This window comes from Larimichthys crocea, chromosome I (genome assembly GCF_000972845.2).
Source record: "Larimichthys crocea isolate SSNF chromosome I, L_crocea_2.0, whole genome shotgun sequence".
Lineage (NCBI taxonomy): Eukaryota > Metazoa > Chordata > Actinopteri > Sciaenidae > Larimichthys > Larimichthys crocea.
The window spans coordinates 29,431,255-29,452,959 of record NC_040011.1 but is presented as its reverse complement, the minus strand read 5'-3'; the positions used below and the strand labels follow the sequence as shown (position 1 = coordinate 29,452,959).

Below are 21,705 nucleotides of genomic sequence, written 5' to 3'. Positions count from 1 at the left end.
CTGAAATTTATAGGCTACTTCCTAGAGTCTATGGCTTATGCTGATATGATAATGGCTGGACAGTCTAACGAGTAGAGGAGCGACCTTGTAACGGGAAGCTCATTGATTTGTATTGTTGGACCGAATCAAAAATGTAGGAATTGCTCTTCCTAAACAGAAACCATCAATGTGCCCTTTAGACTCAAAATGTGCCATAAACTACATTTTAAAGTTCTAATCATACATTTTTTGAGAACATACATTTGAGATATATATTGGCATACATAATTGAAGAGTTTGACTTACTATATTGATGGGAAATCAGCAGTTTGAGTCTGCATGCATCACAATTACTACAGTGTTTAAAATATTAGTGACTAAAACACCCTAAAATCTCGATCATGAAATATAGGTTGCTATTTATTTCATGCACTTATGTGGGATGAGAGGTAGCAATGGGAAATAGCCCAATGGTTACAACATGCAAATGTCTAATTAAATTACATATAAACCTGCTTTAATCAATATTTGTATAGTGACAATCGATCACATGACTAATTTCTTGGGACAGGGGTTGCTGTCAATGAGCCCTCAGGAATTTTATTATTTCCATTTATTCCCATTACATGTACAGAGATTTATAGCTTTTTTCAGCCCACAATTTACTTGGTTGTGGTCCACACTTACTGCGGATACTTCCCTAAGGAGTTGCTGTTGAGTTAAAAGTATTACACTTGAATCTACCAGGTTGCCAGAGACATGGCTACAAAAAAATACTTATTGTTGTTTCTCTGTGTCTGCTGGATATGAAGGAGAATGTTCGCTATGAAATTGACCGTATCAAATATTTTGTCAACAGCTTTTGCTGCTGGCCCAGAGAGGCCAAAAACATCAGTTATCGCAGTTTTAATTAGCTGCATCGAAAATTAGGCTTAATGCATCCATGTTTGTTTGCATTAACGACTTACATACAGTATGAATGTATAAAGAGTACTGGATATAGTGTTTGTGGGGAGTCCTCTATTCATCTTTATGAAAGCTGCTCAGTCGAATGAATAGATGAAAAAATTAAATAAATGAAAAACGACCCATACATCTGCATGTGGTTTATAGAGCAAGCACACTAAAGACTACTGCCACCCATGTGTGGCCGAGCCACTATCTTCTGCTAACTTGAATTGGGATAAAATTATTTAATCATCCGGCTCTCTCTTTTAGACTTTCAAATAGATCAAATTCAGATATGAGTCATTTAATGGCGTTATCACACTCAAAAAAAAAAAAAAAATCAACCTGACGGAACTTCTTTCACAATGTAAGCTTATGGGGAAAAATCTTTTTGGGCCCTTGTGTGTCACGTGGCAGATGACATTGTCAAATTGGCTTCAAACCCTGGAACTCTACCTGGGGTTTTGATGTACTTGCTTGAAAAAGTCTATCTACTCACCTGAATTTTGCTAGTTCCCTCCCACCGAATTTTAAAAAGGCAGCAGAGGCCTGTCCATGCAGTACAAACCACTGCACCAAAAAAAAGATCTGTCTACCACTCAAAAACAGGGCTGTTTAGCAGGGACATTGTCACTGACAAGGTCACATTGACTTTTACACATATAAACTGTTTTACTGCTCTGCTGTTGTTTCTTTTTATAAAGGAAATAGCTTTTTACAACAGCATTAGTGCTAATTGTTTTTAAAGTGTTAAAACATTAAAGTGTTGATTCAAACTGGGTTTAAAAAGCTAAAAATACCACATATTTGGTATCAAATAAAAAGAGAGTTGTTTTTATTAAAAATTAAAACGAGGTGTGATTGTCAATTTCTTTCTGTTTTTGAGATAGAGCTGTTTGTTAATTGACTTCTCAGTGATTTAAAAAAGTACACAGCATTTTGAGCCATTTTCAACCCTCATTGATTTTTATACATTTGGTAAGTACAATATTAACACCAGCAATGACATGCAGCAATAAAGGTAATAATAAAACCCTTATTGTAAGCATACTCTCCATGGTATTTGTGTGTTTAATAATAGTTACATCTTCCTTTTACCATACTCGTGCATGTCATATGTTGGATTGTTTCCCCAGGGATATTCATTTCCAGAACTGATGAAGGTGAAATGCCATGTCTAATTTGATGGGTCTTATATCATTAGCTTCAGAGCTTGTAATTGCCATAATTGGTATACAGTGAAAATATGCTCTCATGCCACATCTATCACTGATATGACAATGCTCTCAGAACAACTGAACCAAAGAAGAATCTAAAGTGAAGGACAAGCGTAAGCCAAGCATACTCTGAGGACTCAATATTTAATGGCTCAAGTAAAATTCAATGACAAGAAAAATCATTTCACCATATGAAGGTCATTTTTTTCATAGATTTAAATGGCATATCTTACAAAGGCAAATGACAACACAGACTGTATACAGTAGCTTTAACTGACCAATACAGATTTGCTGGCAAGCATTGAAGCCTTCTCTCAAAGCGAAAGACCTGACTCACTGATGACTAATTTACAAGCATATACTTAAGTCTTATATTTTGATATAGTTTTTGTACAAGATACATTTGTGTACATAAAATATTCTGGCAAGGTGCATGCCAGTATACACATATGTGCACACACGCACACGCCCATACATGCAAGGAGACACACACTCTCCTTCACACACATACAAGGTCACCTATAAACACATTCAAACAAACTTTCATCAATATTATGCATATGCAACCATTTACATTACAACAGAGATTGTCATCTCATCATTTCTTATGTTTTCCTTTTTCCTTTTGATCATCATTGTGAATTGCAGTGTGGAGCTTGTAGCCATCAGTCTTTAATGTATGTGTCTTTCTAGTTCGTAACCACTAGTTCTTAGGGGTACTGCTATGTACAGTTTAAATCCAGTTTACCTGTCAGTATAGATATCCGTGTGTACGTGGAGGCATAAGTGGTATGCACACTTCACAAAGTTTGAATGTGAACACTGTGTAACATTTGTTTTGTTCCATAAGACTGACAAACACCAATACTGACACTGAATCTAGTGATAGATGCATGAACTACATAGTCAAAAGTCAAAATGCCATGTGGTAGTCAAAACAGTTCATGCAACTTAAGACACAGGTTGACATGGTAATCATGACACACAATTTGAATAAAAAAAATAATAATAATACAAATAAAAAGCCATCAGTTTTATGTATACTACCTCTACTTTTAGAGCAGAGGGAACTAGAAAATGATGAAAATAAAAGTGAGAGCAGAATCATGCAAAGTGAAAACCTGCTATCAGCTTTGACACATTGTCTATTTCACTGCATGTTTTGTTAAAGATGAAAACCATTGACACTACTTATTCAGAGGAGCCAAATGCACATTCATACGGTATGCTCTTTGTTTGAAAAATAAATAAATAAGACACCACTATATTTACTTCTGTCACATGGTTAAACAAAGCAGGACTGCAGTGGACAAAAAGTCATGAAAGTATCAAAAGCGACATCGTAGAGATGTACGTTCATGCACTTATTATACTATCCCCTCTAGAAGTTGTCTTTCAATGAATGTAGCTGCTGCACCGTTATAGTACGTATGAGTCGTGTAGGCAGAGTAAGCTAAAACACAGTGAGGGCTTACAGATGATAGGTAACATTGTGCTTACTGTACACATGTGATTGGATAAATGATTTAAAACAATCACTTTTTATTACAGTGTGACAGTGTTTATTCCCTACATAGTTCATGGATACTCTCTCCATCCACGATATGAGGAATGTGTCATATTTTTAAACAGCAGATGTCTGTACTTCTTAATGTTAACAGATGGCTTCTTAAAAACTTAAAATATGTATATTATTTTTCAGATTTATTTTTATTGAAAAGAGCCAACCAGGAATAGGAGATGAGATAAAAGTGATAGAGGGAAAAAATGTATTAGTAAATGAACTGAAATTGGATTGCAAAATGGGGATATATTCATCAACAGATGTTTATAGGAGGATTTATTTAAGTTGCTTTCTTTGAATTAAATTCATTTTCGTAATTGACTGAGGTGAAATTGAATTGGCCCTATCCGTGTCCTTGACACACCGTTCCTTTAAGTGATCATTTCACTGACTCTCGGATAAATCCTCCTTATAACGATGAGAGTCCTGACCCCAAGTATCTGAGAGAATAGGTGTGGCAGCTAAGAGCATGCAAACACAATTTGCCGCGCACCTTCCCTTGAGAATGCCACGTTGCATTATAGATTTAGGCCTGTTCCCAATTTGCAAGATGGTACAAGAAAATGAATCACATGAATCATATACCTTATGATGTAGACACCTGGCTTGGATGTTACTGGAAAGAAAAATGGATATCAGCAAAGTCACTTATTGCTGTAGCAATAGATTATACTGCACCCAATCTGTTACAGCAGCAAGTTAGTCTGAAGTAGTTATCATCATCAGTACAATTTACACACACAGGCAGCGTGTGCAGTGTGTGTGTGTGTGATGAAAACATGCCGAGGGGCAGTCTGCAGGGCGGTCCTTTCAAATACTGCCAATGCTTTTTTTTTGTGATAACTGTAAAAAAATTATTGACATCAATTGTTAAAGTTAGACTCAAGGCCCTGAAGAAATTCCTGAACCCTGTTCTACAACAATAGGTGTTATTAATTATATTATGGGAAGAGAGGGAGCGCACAAAGCTGCTATTTCTAAGTCACCATTTCATTGAATTTGCATGTGGAGAGGCAATGAAAAGGTGATCCTGGTTTCATTGAATTTGCATGTGGAGAGGCAATGAAAAGGTGATCCTGGCTAGCCAAGAGAACCATTCAAGACCTCATAATTGCATTGTGGATAGCTACTGAGATCACACATCAAAGTAATTAGACTGAGAATTTCATAATTGGCTCCATAGCTGTTATCATGCGAGTGTTTTCTGAACAGCAAAATGTGAGAAATAGAAACAAAGGGAAGGAAACAAAGGGTAGATTTCCAAAGCACATCTGTCTGTGCCTTTCAAGGCTAAGCTACTGAGATAGTTGTGAACATCTTCTTAATAGAGTTGGCAGAGATGGAGCAACCACCATATGGAAAGCATCCTGTGTGTGAGCGTGTATATGCAGGAGTTTGTGGGGTTTTTTTTCTGTTACAATTTGCGTACTGATTCATGGTGAAAATGTAGAATGCAAAAGATTACCGGTGTCGTCTACCATTGGCCTAGATATGCTTTGTAGACTTTTTTTTTTATCCTTCTGCAGTCCCCTGACCAAAATAGACTTCTGAAACACGTTCAGGCAAGACAAAAGAAATATCTTCCATCAACAAAGGAGTTTGTGCTGCGTGTTTTACAGAGCAATACTTCACTAGAAATTGAACAGAAACACCATCCACCCAGAGCTCATAATTAACATTTAGCTCAATTTAGCTCACTCAACACAAAGTACTGTATTTGCATGTTTTTCTGCATTAGGAAATGGTCTTTTAGGACACACTTCCACAAAGCTGGGACCAGGGAGCTTAAAGCGTACATTGCCCTTTCACTAAGCAAACATCACCAAACTGAAAGCAAAAGTTTTTTTTTTTTTGTTTTTTTTCTGTGATGGAACTACTTTGGTATAGAACTACCTTTATTTATTATACATGGGCCTGCTATGTTAAGACATGTCCTTTCAAATGCTTTAGCTGTCAGACTGATCCCATATGATTTTATCTGTACAACATAATCATGATCGAATCCACTCTCAGATGTCTCCATTAGTAAAACTGAGCTGGAGCTGGTCAAAGTTATTCAAATTATGCATACTTCCACACGTACGCATACCAAGCCATCTATGGATAGAGTCACATGTACGTCAGGGCAATGAAGATCTGTCTTTTACTCTTTACAGCTGGTGCTCATGTAAGAAAGAGCTGCTTCCCCCACCGGTGGTCTGCTGCCCGGGGGAGGAGAAGCTAGCCAGGGGGATGACCTTGACGGGGTCCTCCTTCTTACTACTGCAGTGTCTATCCAGGGTGTTGTAGAACTGCGGCCGGTTGACACCTTTGTCCAGTTCATCTTTTTTGGGCACAGACCTGCCCAGGGTATGGCGACCATCCATGACCCCCATGCTGCTCATGTTAGCTTTGGCTCCCCGGGCAAAGCTCTGCTGGAAGCCAAAAGAGGGCATTGTATTGATGGTGGTGGTAGTAGGGGCAGAGGTGGGGCTGTTGCTACCTGGCCCCTGGAACTGGGCCAAGGCTGGGGGCATCCAGCAGCTGTCGGAGTGGCCCAGTATCAGACACTCCTGGGTACAGGTCTCAGAGGCCTCAGCCAAGGCTTTCTGCAGGTTCACCTCGATGGCTTTAAAAAAAAGGAGAAAGAAGAAAACAACACAGTTAATCCAACAGGTCAAACCAAAGAGAGAGTGCAGCAGGAATGCAACGATTTTGCTGGTGTGTCTTAAAACTACTGCCTGAACTTGTGAATCCTAATGTAAACAGAAGAAAGCTGTCGCCTTATCAGTGGTTGACCCACAAAATGTCAGCTTTTTAGTGAAATGAAAGTCAGTGATAAATGTTTCATTTCATCTTGTAATGAGAAAAACACCAGCAGAGCATTTAATTTCCATTGGTATTCCCATGACGCTGTCTGTTTACCTACAATATGCGAGGAATTCCCTGTAGCTTAATTAGAGTTGGAAAAAAAAATGTCTTGCTGTTTGTGTCTCAGATTGGCTTCACTGTATTAAATATTTAATGAACATCTTAACAAAGCATTGTTTATTTTAATCACTGTCATCGTTGCACACCTTTAAACCTTTTGATCTTCCAGAATCCTAAATCTGGTCAAATAAGAAAACTTAGGGAGAAAAACACCATTAAAGTAGGATCCTGTGAGCATCTTTAGCATATTCAGATACAATTAATAAATCTAGTTAATTGTGGCAGCATTTAAGATGCATACATGGAAGGGAAGAAAAAAAACAAAAAACAAACTGAACGAGGAGGCGACTGGGCAAGGCTAAGCACTCAAACTATCTTATCTCATTATCCCGGCACTGACATCACATGTGGAATGAGTCTGGGATGAGGTCTCAGCATTGAGCCTCAGCAATAAAGTCTGTCAAGCCAGATAATTAGAATGTAAAACAGTGTGCACCAAGGCAACCAGGAGCCCGCAGTGTTATGTTTCCTAGGCCACGCAAAGGAAAGAGGGGTCCTCATTCAAACATCACATAGCTCCTCTAGGCTGCAGCTTCAAGCTGTCATGTAGAAATTATTTAGTATATTTGCATAAGTAAGAATGATATAAATAATTAAGCAGGCTTAGACCCTAGTACACAGGAACAACTATTTCCTTCACACACAAGTTCTGCATGGTCTGTGTAATTCTATTCCAGAGAAATCTGCAAATCTTCTCGCTTGCTTGTTTATTGTTTTATGGCATTCTACAGAATGAAAATGAATATTTTGATTAGTCTAAGTCAGTGATACCAGTCCAGTCTCCCAAAACTATCGAGATTGTTGCATAATTGCCCAATGCGCTCACTTTTCTGTGCCACAGCAGATTGAATAGCACAGTGTCAACTTTAATTATGTGCACAGTGTCTGAAAATGAATCGCCTGGTATAAATTGTGAGGATATATTTGGAGTGCTCACGTGGAGTCAAATCTGTCCTCTCCATATTGAACTGGAGCCTTGGAGCAGGAGTGTATAAATCCCCTGGGCGGTAAATGTGTCACCTTTCAGAGGGTCACTAACTTCATTAAGGCAAAAATGGATGCTGCTTTCTCATTCTCTGAGTTAGCACAATAGGCCCGAGCCAAGTCTCGGCTGTGCCCTGACTCAATCTCTCTCCTAGGGTTTTCTGATGGCAGTAATGCCTTTTCTTGGGCACTGTCGTTTTTGACGAGCTAATGCTGTTTGCTGTTAGCAACTTCTCATTCCACAAGCATGCACCCAGACACACAAACAAAACTGAATCTGATTCAAACAGAAACACACACATTCAGAAACCCAAGATTCCCTCCCTCCTCAACTTTAAATGATCAGTGCAGAAAAGGTGAAGCTGTCTTTAGCATAGAGTACATTACAAATGAAAGGAAGTCTGTGCCTCTGTGAGTTCACACAGCTTGAACTCACAGCAGGTCTGTGTCAACAGCCTTCAGTGCCACCAAATTTTGTATGCAATATTCCGCATCTAGCCTTTCCAAAAGGCCTGTACTATTTTCTATTCTAGTGGGATAGTTTGGATAGGCGGTGGCGGGTTTGGGAGGGTGGGAGCATGGCGTGAGTGATGTCGCTGACAGCTCTGGCTGCTTTCGTCAGCTAGAGGTATGCCGCAGCCTGCTTGTGATGCCGCTGTCTTTTGTATTCAGGGGAAACAACTGTACCCCGTGGAGCTTTCGGGAGGAATCACACATCACTGATGCCACGGATCCCCTGATGCTAAGAACATTCTTTTCTACTTTCCTTCAAGGAAATTTGAATGGCAGACAAGTGGGGATAATGGCAAACAATTAAGTTTAATAGACAGCATGACTGGGATCAGACGTTCTCATTCTCATTTGAGATGATTCATCTTCACTGAGCAGTGGTGAAATTGAAACAAAACTGTGATACCTGTTTGGTTACTCTGTAGATTACAAATTGCCCCAAACCTCCAATAACCGAACACTGTTGGTTCCAGAAATGAAATGGTATTGAATTCATGTTCCTATTCAAAACAGCCTGCAGGCTAATTTGACTGCTCTGTCATCAGGTAATCTATTATCCATGGTCTTGTTGTGTATTTCTACATACTGTTGAACCCCCACAGTGCCATAGTTCTGGGTTTCTAGTTGATCTTATGGTCGTATACAAGGTCAATACCAGTGGTTGCCTACAGCAATCTTGTTCTGCAACATCAACACATCCTTTGGCCAGCCACAGATCGAACGCAGCTGCGTCCACCTTCAGCTGACCTTTCATTCGTGCGGTTAAACATTACAGCTTGTATAAACACTGGACATGTGTAAAAGAGATGTATGAGAGTCGTGCATGGTATGCCAAGGATTAGTGATTTTTTAAAAATAAAATACTGGACAAATAAAACACACAATGTAAAGTTAAAATAGCGTCAATGCTTCTCTATAATTTGAGATTAGTACTTGAAATCTTTGCATCGAGAAATATATGAGTGTTGGACACCTGTAAAACAATTCTATTACTTTTTATTTTTAGGAATTAGTTTGTGTTTTTGTAAGAAGGGGAACAAAAGTAAGATGAGCATCAATTTTTATATAAACATCTTTTTATCTTGCAGTCCAGTCCAGTACACCACCACAGACACAAGCTTACTAAAAGCTGAATAAAAGCCTACCTCAAATCTCTTGCAAAAATTGCATGTCTGTTGTACTGGATTGCATTATAGTGTACACTTATTCCACTTGTTCCACACACATTTTGTGTGCCTCCAGATCATTATTAAAAATAATGTCCTTATTAGTTAATAACCATCTTTTGCACACCAGTTTTTCCACTACAGTTTTCTGAAACAGTGGTGAATGTTCTGTAGGATTATAGGACCATAGTTTTGGTCACTGATACAGGATGTAATGCTGAAAGAATAAACAGTAATTAAAATGTTCAGGCTCATGCTGCTGCATGGTAATGGAGAGGTTACTGTACACAGTGGGTAATATGAAGATAATTGGTTACATTTTAGCATCAAGGTAAAGTCATAATGATTTGATATAGCCATGATTAATAGTGCAAAACTCAGTCTTGTGAGGTTGTTGAAGTGCTACTTTATAAAGCAGATGTCTGGAATGGTGTGTTAAAGAATTATATTTTGCATTTTTATTATACTGGTATGCATTCAATCTCACTTTTTTCCCCTCCTGATGGCCATGAAATCCACTATTGCAAATACGTGTTATGACAGGCAGAAACACACACACAGCCAGGGTGCATATAAGCCGGCTGATCAGAGCTTTTCAGCACAATAGTATGAGATATTTAACATGACAGCTGATGATATTTACTGACAGAGCTAGTTACATCTTGATGAGCTTCACATTAAGGTCTGCACACATCACGATTGAACTTATTATTTCAGCATGCACAAACTCATTATTGCTAATTAAAAGGATAATTGCATGCATCTAGGACATTACATCGCTCAAACAGCCATCAGGAAGGTGGACTAGCCCCCTGACTCATCCTACAGTGTTGATTTGTGCAATCTTTTCAGTTTTTTAGTGTATCGGATCAAACTCATGTATTGTCAAACGAAAGCTATATAACATCCTGACTTTTAAGCATGTATGGTCATGGCCATCTTTAGATTGTATTTGTCACCTGTGTGCTGCATTATGATTTAAAAGGATCCACTTTGCGCCAATGACTGCAGCATGGACTCAACAGTTGAAATCTTGTACATTTTTTTGATCTGGTGAGCTGAAGATTTTTCTTCTTTTTTTTTCATTGTATTGTTGAAGGTTGTGATACATGGGCTGTCACTATGTAGGAGGGTTATTTTCTTCTAACATTCTCTGCAAAGACCTAGAAAGTTTTTTTTTCTTTTTTTACTGACACAACATTCACAAAGTGCAAAAGTTCACACATATTCTGCATGTAACTATGCCAAGAAAATAAAGCTTTCGCTACCTAACGCATTATCACCTACAGTTCTGCCTCTTTCAGTGTCACTTAATTTGGATTCAACAGGTTTAAAGTTGCCAGAAAAAAAAAGTGAAAACGCTATATGGCATGTTTAAAATGGAGAATTTGCCTTTTATCAGATACAATAAAATATACATGTAGAACCATCCTGGAGTACTACTACAGCCATCATGATTGCACAAGTGTTATCATTATCATATTATGTGGTGTTATGTGAACGGGAGACAAGACCGAGAGTGAGAAAAAAAGGGTTGCATGAGCATGTGTCTAGACCAAACGACAGAAACACAAGAATATGGATGATTCTTTCAAACAAATAGAATCTCAGTAGAAATAATTGGGTTTGTAATTACCAAGACTTTATCACTTCACCCGGCCTTATACTCACTCCAAACGTACAATCTGGATAAGCAAATGGATGGTCATTAATAATAATAGCGCTATTAAAACCCCTTGGTGTTACACTGAAGAGAGAGATGCCATTACTTTGATCACAGCTCTGGCAATCATCATTTTCACAGAGTTACAAATATGACGCTAAAATTCTTCTTGCATTTCACCGCCCTTCCTGCTTTCTTGGTTCTCATATTTGTGATGCACATTGATGACTGATTCATAGTTTTGATAATGCGTAGGCTACCCTTATATAAATTCATGGTCTATACCCTAAATAAATTCATGGTCTATTCAAAGTATTGAAAAGTTTGAGAGATTCTGCTTTCTGAAGGAATAAAAAACATATGCAACTCCTGCATATACATTACTTTAACAATTAAATAAAAATATGCAGGCTTGGAGACAAGGTCTGTGACTTCTCTGGAAAAAGCCTGTCTCTATGGCAATGAATCTGAAAATTAACTTTTCTCTGCACGTCAGACTCAAATGCTATTTGGTTTTCGTTACTTTTATCAGGAGGAGGTACAGTATAATCCCTTGGCGAAGGCAATAAGAGCTGTCATTGTCACTGCTGACAAGGGCGTGGAGGAGGAAATAAATATTCCATTGTCGCAATAAAAACTTGGCGTGCTCTTTAGAAGGCAGCCATCAACTGTGATGTGGAGGTCAGGGGTTCCATGTAGGAGGCTGACATGTATTAAGATGTATAAGGAGCTGTCCAAAGGTAGACAGAATTTTATGAACTGGATATTATTATAAAAAAAATCAAAGGAAACAAGAGAAATATCTCTATACAGCCAGTCTTCAACTCATGACCATTCTCATCAGAGAGCTGCATGCCAGTGAATGGAGTTACCTACAATAATGGCGTAATGGATTTTTCCACTGAAACATACATTTCAGAGCAATTCTGTGTAGCAGCGATAAAAAGTGAGATACAAGAAATGTCAAGGCCATTGCTCCTCTTTTTCAAGTTTTTAAAACAAATAGTGGCACATGCAATGAATGGCCTTTTTTAAAGGAGACAATGTGACGCAGATAAGAGGGGAGCGAGGTTGTCCATATATACTCTAGACTAATTACTTTTGATGCATTTACTGAGACGCCGCTGAACACGGCGAGTCTCTGAGCCACATACGTATTTATCAGCACTTGTGGGACCTATACAGTTCCTCGCCTGTAATCCATCTAGCCTTGTCTACTCTCGACCCCCTTTGCTTTCCTAGTGTTTGACCCATTGTAACTGAAAGTAATTGCAGGCAGAAAACAACATCTAATGATTACTTTATCTGGGAGTCTGAGAGAGTGAAAAGTCACAGACAGGTACTTTCAACAAAAGGAGGAGGGCTTTTTGTTCCCGACACACAATTTCAGACAACAAAGAATATTATTGACTTGGCTGAGATTAGAACACCAAAACAAATGACAAAGCACAGAGAGAGGACAAAGTGCACAAAGAGAGAAAGGATCTCTTGAACAACCCGGTGCCAAGCACTTGCTTCTTTCTTTTTGTTACCATTGATTAAAAGTATGTTGTAGGATGAAACACCCATTTCTCCCCTGAGAATATACAACACCAACACAATGTACAAATTTAATTTAATGTAAATTCCTTTATCTAGTAGTCACCTTTGTTGTCAAAGCGAGAAGAAAAAAAAAAAAAAAAAAAAAAAAAAAAAAAAAAAAAAAAAAAAAAAAAAAAAAAAAAAAAAAAAAAAAAAAACACCTACAATTTTTAGATTGCCTCAGAATGAAATGCCCGACATCAACACACACAATTGTGTGATTTCCATCAACAGAGAGCACAGTTGGGAAGGTAGAACACAGAAACAGCTTTCTTCTTGACACTTGACTTTTTGTGTGTGACATTGGTTGATTACATCTCCTTCATTATGTCTGGACTACTATTGGGCCTCCCCTCCCGAGGACAAGATGCTGGTGTCACCATCAACACAATCAGGCCTGGCCAAATACCCAGCATGGGCCAGATAGATGAGAGGTGCAAACACCATAACAATCTGCAATCAGTGCTCATCACTACAGTGACACACAGAAGAGGAGGCGCAGAGTTTCTATGGGGGGTAGAAACACAAGACATGCTCATGTAGATGCGTACACACACAAACCCATACACGCACACACACACATAGAGCGGCGCTCTCATTTTAAAGTCACAAGCAGCCGTTCATTCCCTTCTTTGTGAGTCTGTACTGTGAAAAACGCTGGACGATACTGTGTACATACTGTAGGTGTGCTGTCACTGACAAGGAAGCAATACATAAATGCATATTTATAAGAAAAAAAAAGTGAATCCACCTTAAAATTCATTGCATGATGATGAATGGAACGAATGGATGACTGTCTCAGCATTTCCATATTGTGTAGATAATATGAGGTCTGGGGAATGACATAAAAAGCAAGGGGAAAAAGGTAGTGAAAATATTTTAGAAGGATTAGAAGAAGAAAGGAAAAGAGACTGATTAAGTGGGACCTGACAAAGCTGTCTGATATTTGCAAGAAGATTGAATTGTTCCAGCAGGAATACTATCTAAACAACCATCATTTTTAGGAAACGACTTTGATCTAAAAATGTAAATGTCACTTATGAGACTTTTTTTTCCTTCTTCTTCTTAAAATCAAATTAGAAACGGATTTGAAGCATTAGCAGGTCCTCAAAGAATAAAAACCTGTTGCATTAGGAAACCGTATAACTACTGGATGCTTTTCAGACAACGGCTAATAAAAAAAAAAACAAGGCCGCTTATTCGCATGATGGAGGAGAGACGAGAGAGACAAACTGTACAGCTGCCGCCACTGTGCTACATCCTGTGTCATGTAACAAGCAAATTCATCACACTGACCCATTGGCCCCAATTATTATGGAAAACAAGAATGAATCAAATTAACATTGAAGAAGCTCTTGGATCTGGCAGCCTGTCTGTGTAGCCGATGGATTCAGCAAGAGAAGAGGAGAGGGTAATAAACAAGGTGCCACTGCATATGCTATATATCTTGCAGTCATTGATGATTAGCTCTGTTTTCCCTTAGCCATACATTACTGTTATTGCCTCCATGGCCAAGCAGATAGGAAGTGGATACAAAGGCATTGTGAAGCCCATCTTTCAACGGATAACTGGCAGGCTGAAAACCACTCAGCACCAGCGGCAGCATGATTTCAGTGCATGAGTGATTTGAGCATGCTGAAAATTGTAATCTCTTATACGGCAGAGCTGAGACGAGGACCTGCTGTACAGTTTTGTTGTGTTTTTCAATTGAGTGTGTTTACAGTGAGGTATTTCTAAGTGAAATCATTCAGTGCAGTCACAAAAAAGGAGTTTCTCTTCAGATGTCAACAGCTCAAGTCCCGGTGTTTTGTCCTAAGAGGCACTGCTGAAAATGTGTAATCTATATGAGGTGTCAGTGTCAGTAGCAGGCACTCCTGCTATCCATTTTCTGTTTCCTTTTCTTCCCATATTTTCAAAAATATTTTGAGGACAGCTTAAGCATGAATGCAGACTGTATATGGTATTAGTCACAGTCATTAGTGCTGAGCAAACTTATATTTGCAATATCAGGGTGTAGTGTAGCGTGGTAAAGGTTTTAGTATGAGGGGCAGACTCTCTCCAGATCCCTCTGTGCATGTACACTTTAAAGGTTTTCCTTTTCCGGAGCACCACAGAACCTTCTCTAGGGACAACTATTAATTTTTCACTGAAACCTCCCCTGAATAATGAATTCTGTCCTATTTATACGGTGTGATAAGTCCACTGAATGTCTAAAAGGGGGTTATCATGAAAAGGGTAAGGCTTTCAGAGAAAGACCTGTTCCTGCTTAACATGTTTAATTCATCCCCATCACCATGTTCTTGAAAGCCGAAGAAAAGTCATATAATGTATCACTGGCAAACATGAAAGCAGACACAAAGCGGCACATTGAATAAATCACAGCTTTACTTTTACTGTTTTGATGTTGACTGTCACAATCCTCCACCCAAACACCAGCCGTTAAAAGTTCAGATGTATGCCTTTTACTCCTCCAGGCCCTGCTGACAGATATGCTCTCACTAAAAAAAATCACGGAGGTACTCAATGGCTTGTGTTAATGTTTCTGTCACCACGCACTTTATTCGTTATGGGTTGAGTACAGACATTGTCAACTAATATTCACAACAGTGACAGCGACAGATACAGACAGACACATGAAGGGAGAGGGAGAGTGTGTGTGTGTGTGTGTGAGTGTGTAAAATAGCAGGAACATAGGCAAAAAAAAAAAAAAAAGGTGTAAAGTGTAGCCATAAATAATGCAATAAAACAGGAGCAAATTTCAAAATCTGTGAAGAAAAAGACTGGAACTGATAAACATGCCTGATACTTACAACACTTTGATACTCAAAATAACTCTTGCTGTAGTGACTTCACTTTACTCCAGGATAGAAAAAGCCTCCATCTTGCTGCTGTCTGTGTACTGTATTAGCACTAAGTGAACCAAACCATTCAGTTTCACTCTCAGGCCAAATAACCATACGGCATAAAAAAAAAACCTATTACCCTTACAGAAACACAATTAATTAACGTGATGATCTTATTCAATACTATAAGTTAAGCATTTTTCAATTATCAACTGAATGTAATTAGGATTCATTTGGTTAGCAGTCAGTTTAGTTCTACTTATATACTGAGAAATTACATACATATTAAATATTGTATTACTGATTATAAATCGGTCTTAGTTCACTGTCATTTTTTTAGATCTGATCTGAATTTATTATCTAACAGCTCCTCTGAATAGTCTCCATAGTAAAAATAAATAAATAAAATAATAATAATAATTTTAATAAAATAAAAGGTCAAAGGCAGAAAGTTCACTGATTGTGTTCTGTCTGTGCTGATGAGCAGAATGCTCCAGTGGCTACAACAGTCCACAGAGGAGGAGGCGTCGAAAATAGCCACGAAACTACTTTGCTCCAGAGACTGCCAGCAACCCATTGACCTCAATGTCTTTTATGCTGTTTAGCCTAGAGCGCTAACTATCAGATATTAACACCCCACGTCTTTGATTTTATGTGCCTGCCAGGACCCGAGGATGCTTGTATATATTGTCCCGGGGTGCCATTCTCTTTGTGTCAGTTGTTTCGTCCTCCTTAAAACACGACAAACACCCACAAAGAGGCAAGGGTATGTCACATTTTCTCTTCCTGGCATCTGGTATTGACTCTAATGTTGATATGTCTTAGCAGAGCCTGGGGACGGTGTGGAGAGAGAGAGGAAGTTTGCAAAAAAAAAAAAAAAAAAAAAAAGCCCTAAATGTCACTAACATGTCCAAGTGTTTGTAGAATAGCGGGAGAAAATTGCCAGGGCTTCCTGTCTCACCACTGCAGCCACCTCTGCTACGATGACATCACCGTAGCCAGTTTCATCCTGCAGCTGATGTGTTTGTCTGTGCATGTGCAAGCCTGTGTGTGTGCGCATGTGTGTGTGTGAATATGTGACAGTGAGAGAAACAGGCTCGCTTTCTATGTAATTCAGTGTGTGAAGGCACCAATACCTATCTCTATGATAATTTCCTATTCACTATGAGCAAAGACAGCAACACTGATACAATTCATTTCCCCTTTATTAACTGGTGCGGAAATGTTGGGCCTCGCAGAAGTGACTTCTGAAGTCTTCCAGAGCTGAAGGTTGGCAGAGTTTGTTTTACGGGTGGGAGGAGAAAGCGACTAGTACAGCGTGGATGATTTTGGAAGCCATGCATTCATAATAGTGTGTTTGCCAGAGACAAGATGATCACTTTCCGTGCATACTTAGTGGCCAATGCATAAGACCCCAGGTCAAAGCCACTACCAGTGATACACTCCCTTTATCTCAGAAAATAAAAAATGTCTGGTCACCTCACTAAACCTCTGGCAAAGTTTCACTATCATACGTCTTGTTTGTATTACTTGTTTGAGTTTCAATGTGTGACATCCAGAGTCAAGTCCAGTCAATCACAGTGACATTCAATTCACGAAAATTGATGACTTGCCTCCAGTCTGCCATTTTATCTCGGGCTGATGCCCTCTTTATTTTCTGTCATCCCCGACTCTTCCTCTCTCCACGCTGATATTGCTAATTATTTCAAACTATCAGGTAGACAGTTTCAATTTCAATTAAATCTTGTCTTCTCCACCGACCTTGGGGTGGAGAACAGGGTTGCGCTCTCAGCCCTGAACAGTTATGGGTGCCATTTAAGAAGAAATTTAAACTCAATTTTACCCTGACTTCAGAGAATACACGCTGAGTTCACCCTTGTCAAGACAGAAGTGTGCTCAGTATATGTATTCTAGTAACACACTTAATGTGATAATTGAAAGGGGCCCAATTAAAGCTTCGAGGCATAACTGGCTACTCTGATACACCCTAGGGTAGCTGTGAAGGACAGATTTACAACCATATGCAGCTAATCTAGCTATCCAGTATGGGCTGTGAATCTTAATGCACTGATGTAACAATGACATATTGGTGGTAGTAGTTTATAAACACAGTTTTTTGTTCACAGTATCTCAACAGGAGGGTCATTGTAGCTGTGAAATCCTGACTGTGGGTGCAGCAAATATGTCAACTTCATTTTTCCAAATTAAATTCTTTAAAGAGAGAAAAGCTCCCAGAAGTAGCTGCTCGATGCCATGCAGGCAAATGGAACAGGAGACCCTGCTGCAAAAAAAATAGAGGGCACCATGTATGTAAGAAAAACAATTACGTGATATTGACAGCTAGTGCAATCAAAGGCTCCCCTGCCAGACTCAATGAGGTGCCAATCAACTGAGTGTCTCTGCCTCACGTTGCCGCCGCTCATGCCTTTCATTTTAGAGTCAGAGGAGATTCTGCTGTGGTGAATCATCAGTCAATAGCTCAGAGCTGATGGTTAATGCTGATTGATGACATTCACCCCCCCCATCCCCACTCCCCAGCATTATCTGCAATAAACAGTCAGGGTGTAAGATAAAATCAGGAGGGGAAATCAACAGGAAATAAGCGAGCTATGTGAAATTATCATCACCGTCATCATCATTAGCCTATTAATATTAGTCATAGTTGTAGTAGTCATAGTTGTACTGGTAGTAATTGTAGTTCTGTTTTGGTTAACATTGTTCTGAACAAGCTTTAAAGTCTCTGTCACCATGTTTTGATGGCTTTATTGTTTCCCTTTGCAAGAAACTGGTGGCTCATCGAATGTTACTAAAGGTCGTCCATGATTGATTCAAGCTATAATTAAAATGATTATTAAAATAAATGATAAAGCACCAGATGCTTTCTCTTCATTGTCCCATGAAATAATAACGTGAATTAGAATGTCATTCAAAGCATGGCATTAACCAACACAATGTCCAGGCACTGAAGAACAATTTAGTACACGCGTGTAATTAAAGTGATTCTATCAAATGTGACATTTCTATAGCCAACAGTATTCTGCCTTCCACTTACTTCCCTTCACCTGCAGTGGCCCGCTTATGACCGGAATAAGAGGACAGGATCATTCCTCGACAGCAAAAACGATCATTTCTGTGGAAATATCTTAATGTGAATTTATGTGAAACATGGCAATGGTGAGCTGTAATAGGCACTTCCTAACCCAGAAATGTCAAGCAGAAGGAACGCTGAAAAAAAAAAAACATAGGTATGATGTTGAATTGGCTAGAAGTGTCACCCAGAGAAAGAAAATAACATTTTTTTTCTTCCTCCTTGTATCTTTGCCTCTACTCTCTCTCTATCTGTCTAAACCTCTTGTTATTTCTCTTATATGTTTCCTCTTGCTGTTTGTCTGTTTATTTTTTATATTTCATTCTCATCTTGAGAGGACAGGTTCAGGTATTCTGCTTTATTATTAAATCACATGTTGGATCAGGCTACTTTCTCTGCAAGTTGTCTGCGCAACGAGGAAAATGCATTAGGGGATACAGTCTAAAGAACAGACTTTATGTTGGACATCATCCAGCGATGATTTCCTACAGCAGGGTTTGTGGCATTTCTTTCATTATCTCTCTTCTACTCCTCACCCACACATCCACTCTTATTTACAGTGGCTCCTATTCACAGGGAGTCAACATATCGAAGTCAGACTTAAGGAAGGCTGGCTGTTAACCATCCATCTCTTTGACAAGGAGAACAAACTAATTTTCTAATTTGCAAGCATATGACCCCAGTCATTTCTATTCATAATTCATTATGGAAATATAATCAGACATCATACCTCACCTAGGACAACACTGAGAGGTTGAAGAAAAAGCACGGGGTGCTACCGTATTGTGCAAGAGACTTTTAAACAAACTATCTGCACAAACTCAACAATGTGGTCAGACTGTGAGGAATATGTCGGCTCTCTTCCCCTTCATTTCAATTGCTCTTTGAATCATTTACTTTAAGTCCTTAAAGAGCAAGGTGGGACAATTACCATTTTAAGTGGTTAACATGCCCCAGCTGGTATTTTTTTCACCTTTTTTCAATCTATAATATTATTCATTTTTTTACTATTAAACATGTTGAGAGCACTTCTCTGGGTTTGCTGGGCTGTATTGTACATCTTAGCCACAAGTGGCAAGAGGGGAATAATCATTAAGAAGCAGCTTCCTAGAAACACTCTTCTGTCAAAAACAATTATCAAGAACTGAAATGCTATAAGGAACAAATCACAATGATATTCCATATATGACACTTAACTCTGCGACTATTTCTTGTTCAGTCCGCATTTCACAGAGAACACAACAAAGAATTGTAAACTCCACTGGCAGAAGAAGAAAGGGTATTAATTTTCCAACCTGGAAACTGTAAACTGAAAAAAAAAATACCTGTGAAGTGGATAATTCTTTCTGGGGGAGACATGCATTTCCCCCTTCCTTGTGTCAACACAACTTCTTTTGAGGTGTGTAGCGATGTCTGTATGTGCCTGATAAGTCTCTTATTCTCAGCAAAGAGTAATTTGCGAAATGCAGACGGCTGTACACAGACTCTCCACATTGTTAATTAAATCATTCTGCCTTTGATGTTTTCTCAGGTTTTAATGGGAAAATAACAAAATTAAATAGGATGCTGTCTTCACTTCTTGTGAAAAGAATGATCCATGGATGGTGCATCAATTATTGAAGCTGAAATACTGTAAATAAATTAAATTAACCATAAATAAATCTGCATGACTCCACACTGAAAGCAAAGTATTGTTTTTCTTTAAAGCTGTCAAAGCACTGGCATGTGAAAGCAGCCATTCATTATTCACAGTTATTTGCACCTTATACAGTACTTGCCAAATGAACATTGACCATATGGTAGGACAACAACCAAAAGGTGTGTCTCATATGAATGCAATGTTGTCTTTTCCTTTCACCTTGTTATGTGGTTTGAAATGAATCCAAATCTTCCCAGAGATGGATTTCACTTTCACTCAGATTCAACATTAGCGTGCGCTCACAACAGGCGTATCCAGTAAGGCTAATTCAGAGTGAAACATGAAAAAATGAAAGGTCGCTGAGTTGAGATGGTGGTTTGGAGCCTGATGATTGTGATTATATTCACCAGAATACACCTGTCAGCCCTTTCTCCCCTCCTGCTACCTGCCTCTTAATTTGATCAATAAAGATGAGTTTCTCTCCATAATGAAATTCACACTCAATCACAAGTTTGTCAATGGCCACCACGATAGGTCAAGCAATAAAATGAGATTTTGAAAGAAAAAAAGAAGAGAGCCAGCCTAATGAGTTTACTCCGCTCAACATGGGGCTGCAAAACAACAGTATTACTGAAAACTATGATGCCATCCATTTTAGTTCAGTCAATATCTTCCTGGGCCATGGATATGCTGGGAGTATTACATGATGACCTTTGCACTAATCAATCCACAAACACTTCAAACACACGTAAATCAGGCAAAGTGGGTCTATTTTCCAAGTAGGGTCAAGCTGATAACAGAATACAGCCCCTAAGGTGTTAATGGCAGGCTGATTATCTGAATGGTTAGTGTTTTTACTCTGACCACTAATTACTTCCAAGGCTAGTCTTTGAAAAAGCAATTATGAGCTAGGCCAAACTGTACGTCTCACTTTAACGGTCTAGTACTTCTATAATTCATTTATTTTAATTTGCAAAATATCAGCAATAAGTAGATCGGAAAATCTCACTTCCTTTATATGCTATACAATGTGCCTCCATGTTCCATTCATTAACAAATTATAATTCGTGATTAGATATACTTAACCAATAACACATCCACACCAGAAATCACATCTCAAGGTTTTTCATTTATAAATAGCATGATGCATGCATTAAAAGGAAATTTCTGAAGGATCACAAGCACACAAGAGATGCATTACCTATTTACTTGTAGTTTCTGTGTCAAAAAACAACAACAACTGAAACAACTGTAAATGAGTAGCATTAAGCACATTATGTGAGCGAGCATAAGGAGGTCTCACCCACACTCTCCTGAATTATTTGCTTGTATCTACCAGAAGAGGGCATACAGTCTCCCTTGGTGTCTCTTTTCACTGTCTTGCTGTATTGAAAAGTTACCTAAAACCTCCCTAATGCTGCAGCTAAGCCCCTTGATGTGCTATTCGTTCTTAGGTTCCTCTTCAGGGCTCTCAGTTGCAGTGTGTTACCAGCAATACATCCACCCAGACATACATAAATACCCCATCATCAAAAAAAATGTGCAATGGCTTT

At 38.8% G+C, this 21,705-nt stretch overlaps 1 protein-coding gene across 1 annotated transcript in view; it reads right to left on the bottom strand.

The window, feature by feature from the left end:
• Positions 1-5,111: 5,111 nt before the first annotated feature.
• Positions 5,112-21,705, bottom strand: part of pcdh11 (protocadherin 11) — a 124,604-nt gene continuing 108,010 nt past the window's right edge. The window contains exon 7 of the mRNA XM_019265424.2: positions 5,112-6,316. Coding sequence (XP_019120969.2) covers positions 5,859-6,316 — 458 coding nt within the window. The 3' untranslated portion in view covers positions 5,112-5,858. The remainder of the gene's footprint in view (positions 6,317-21,705) is intronic.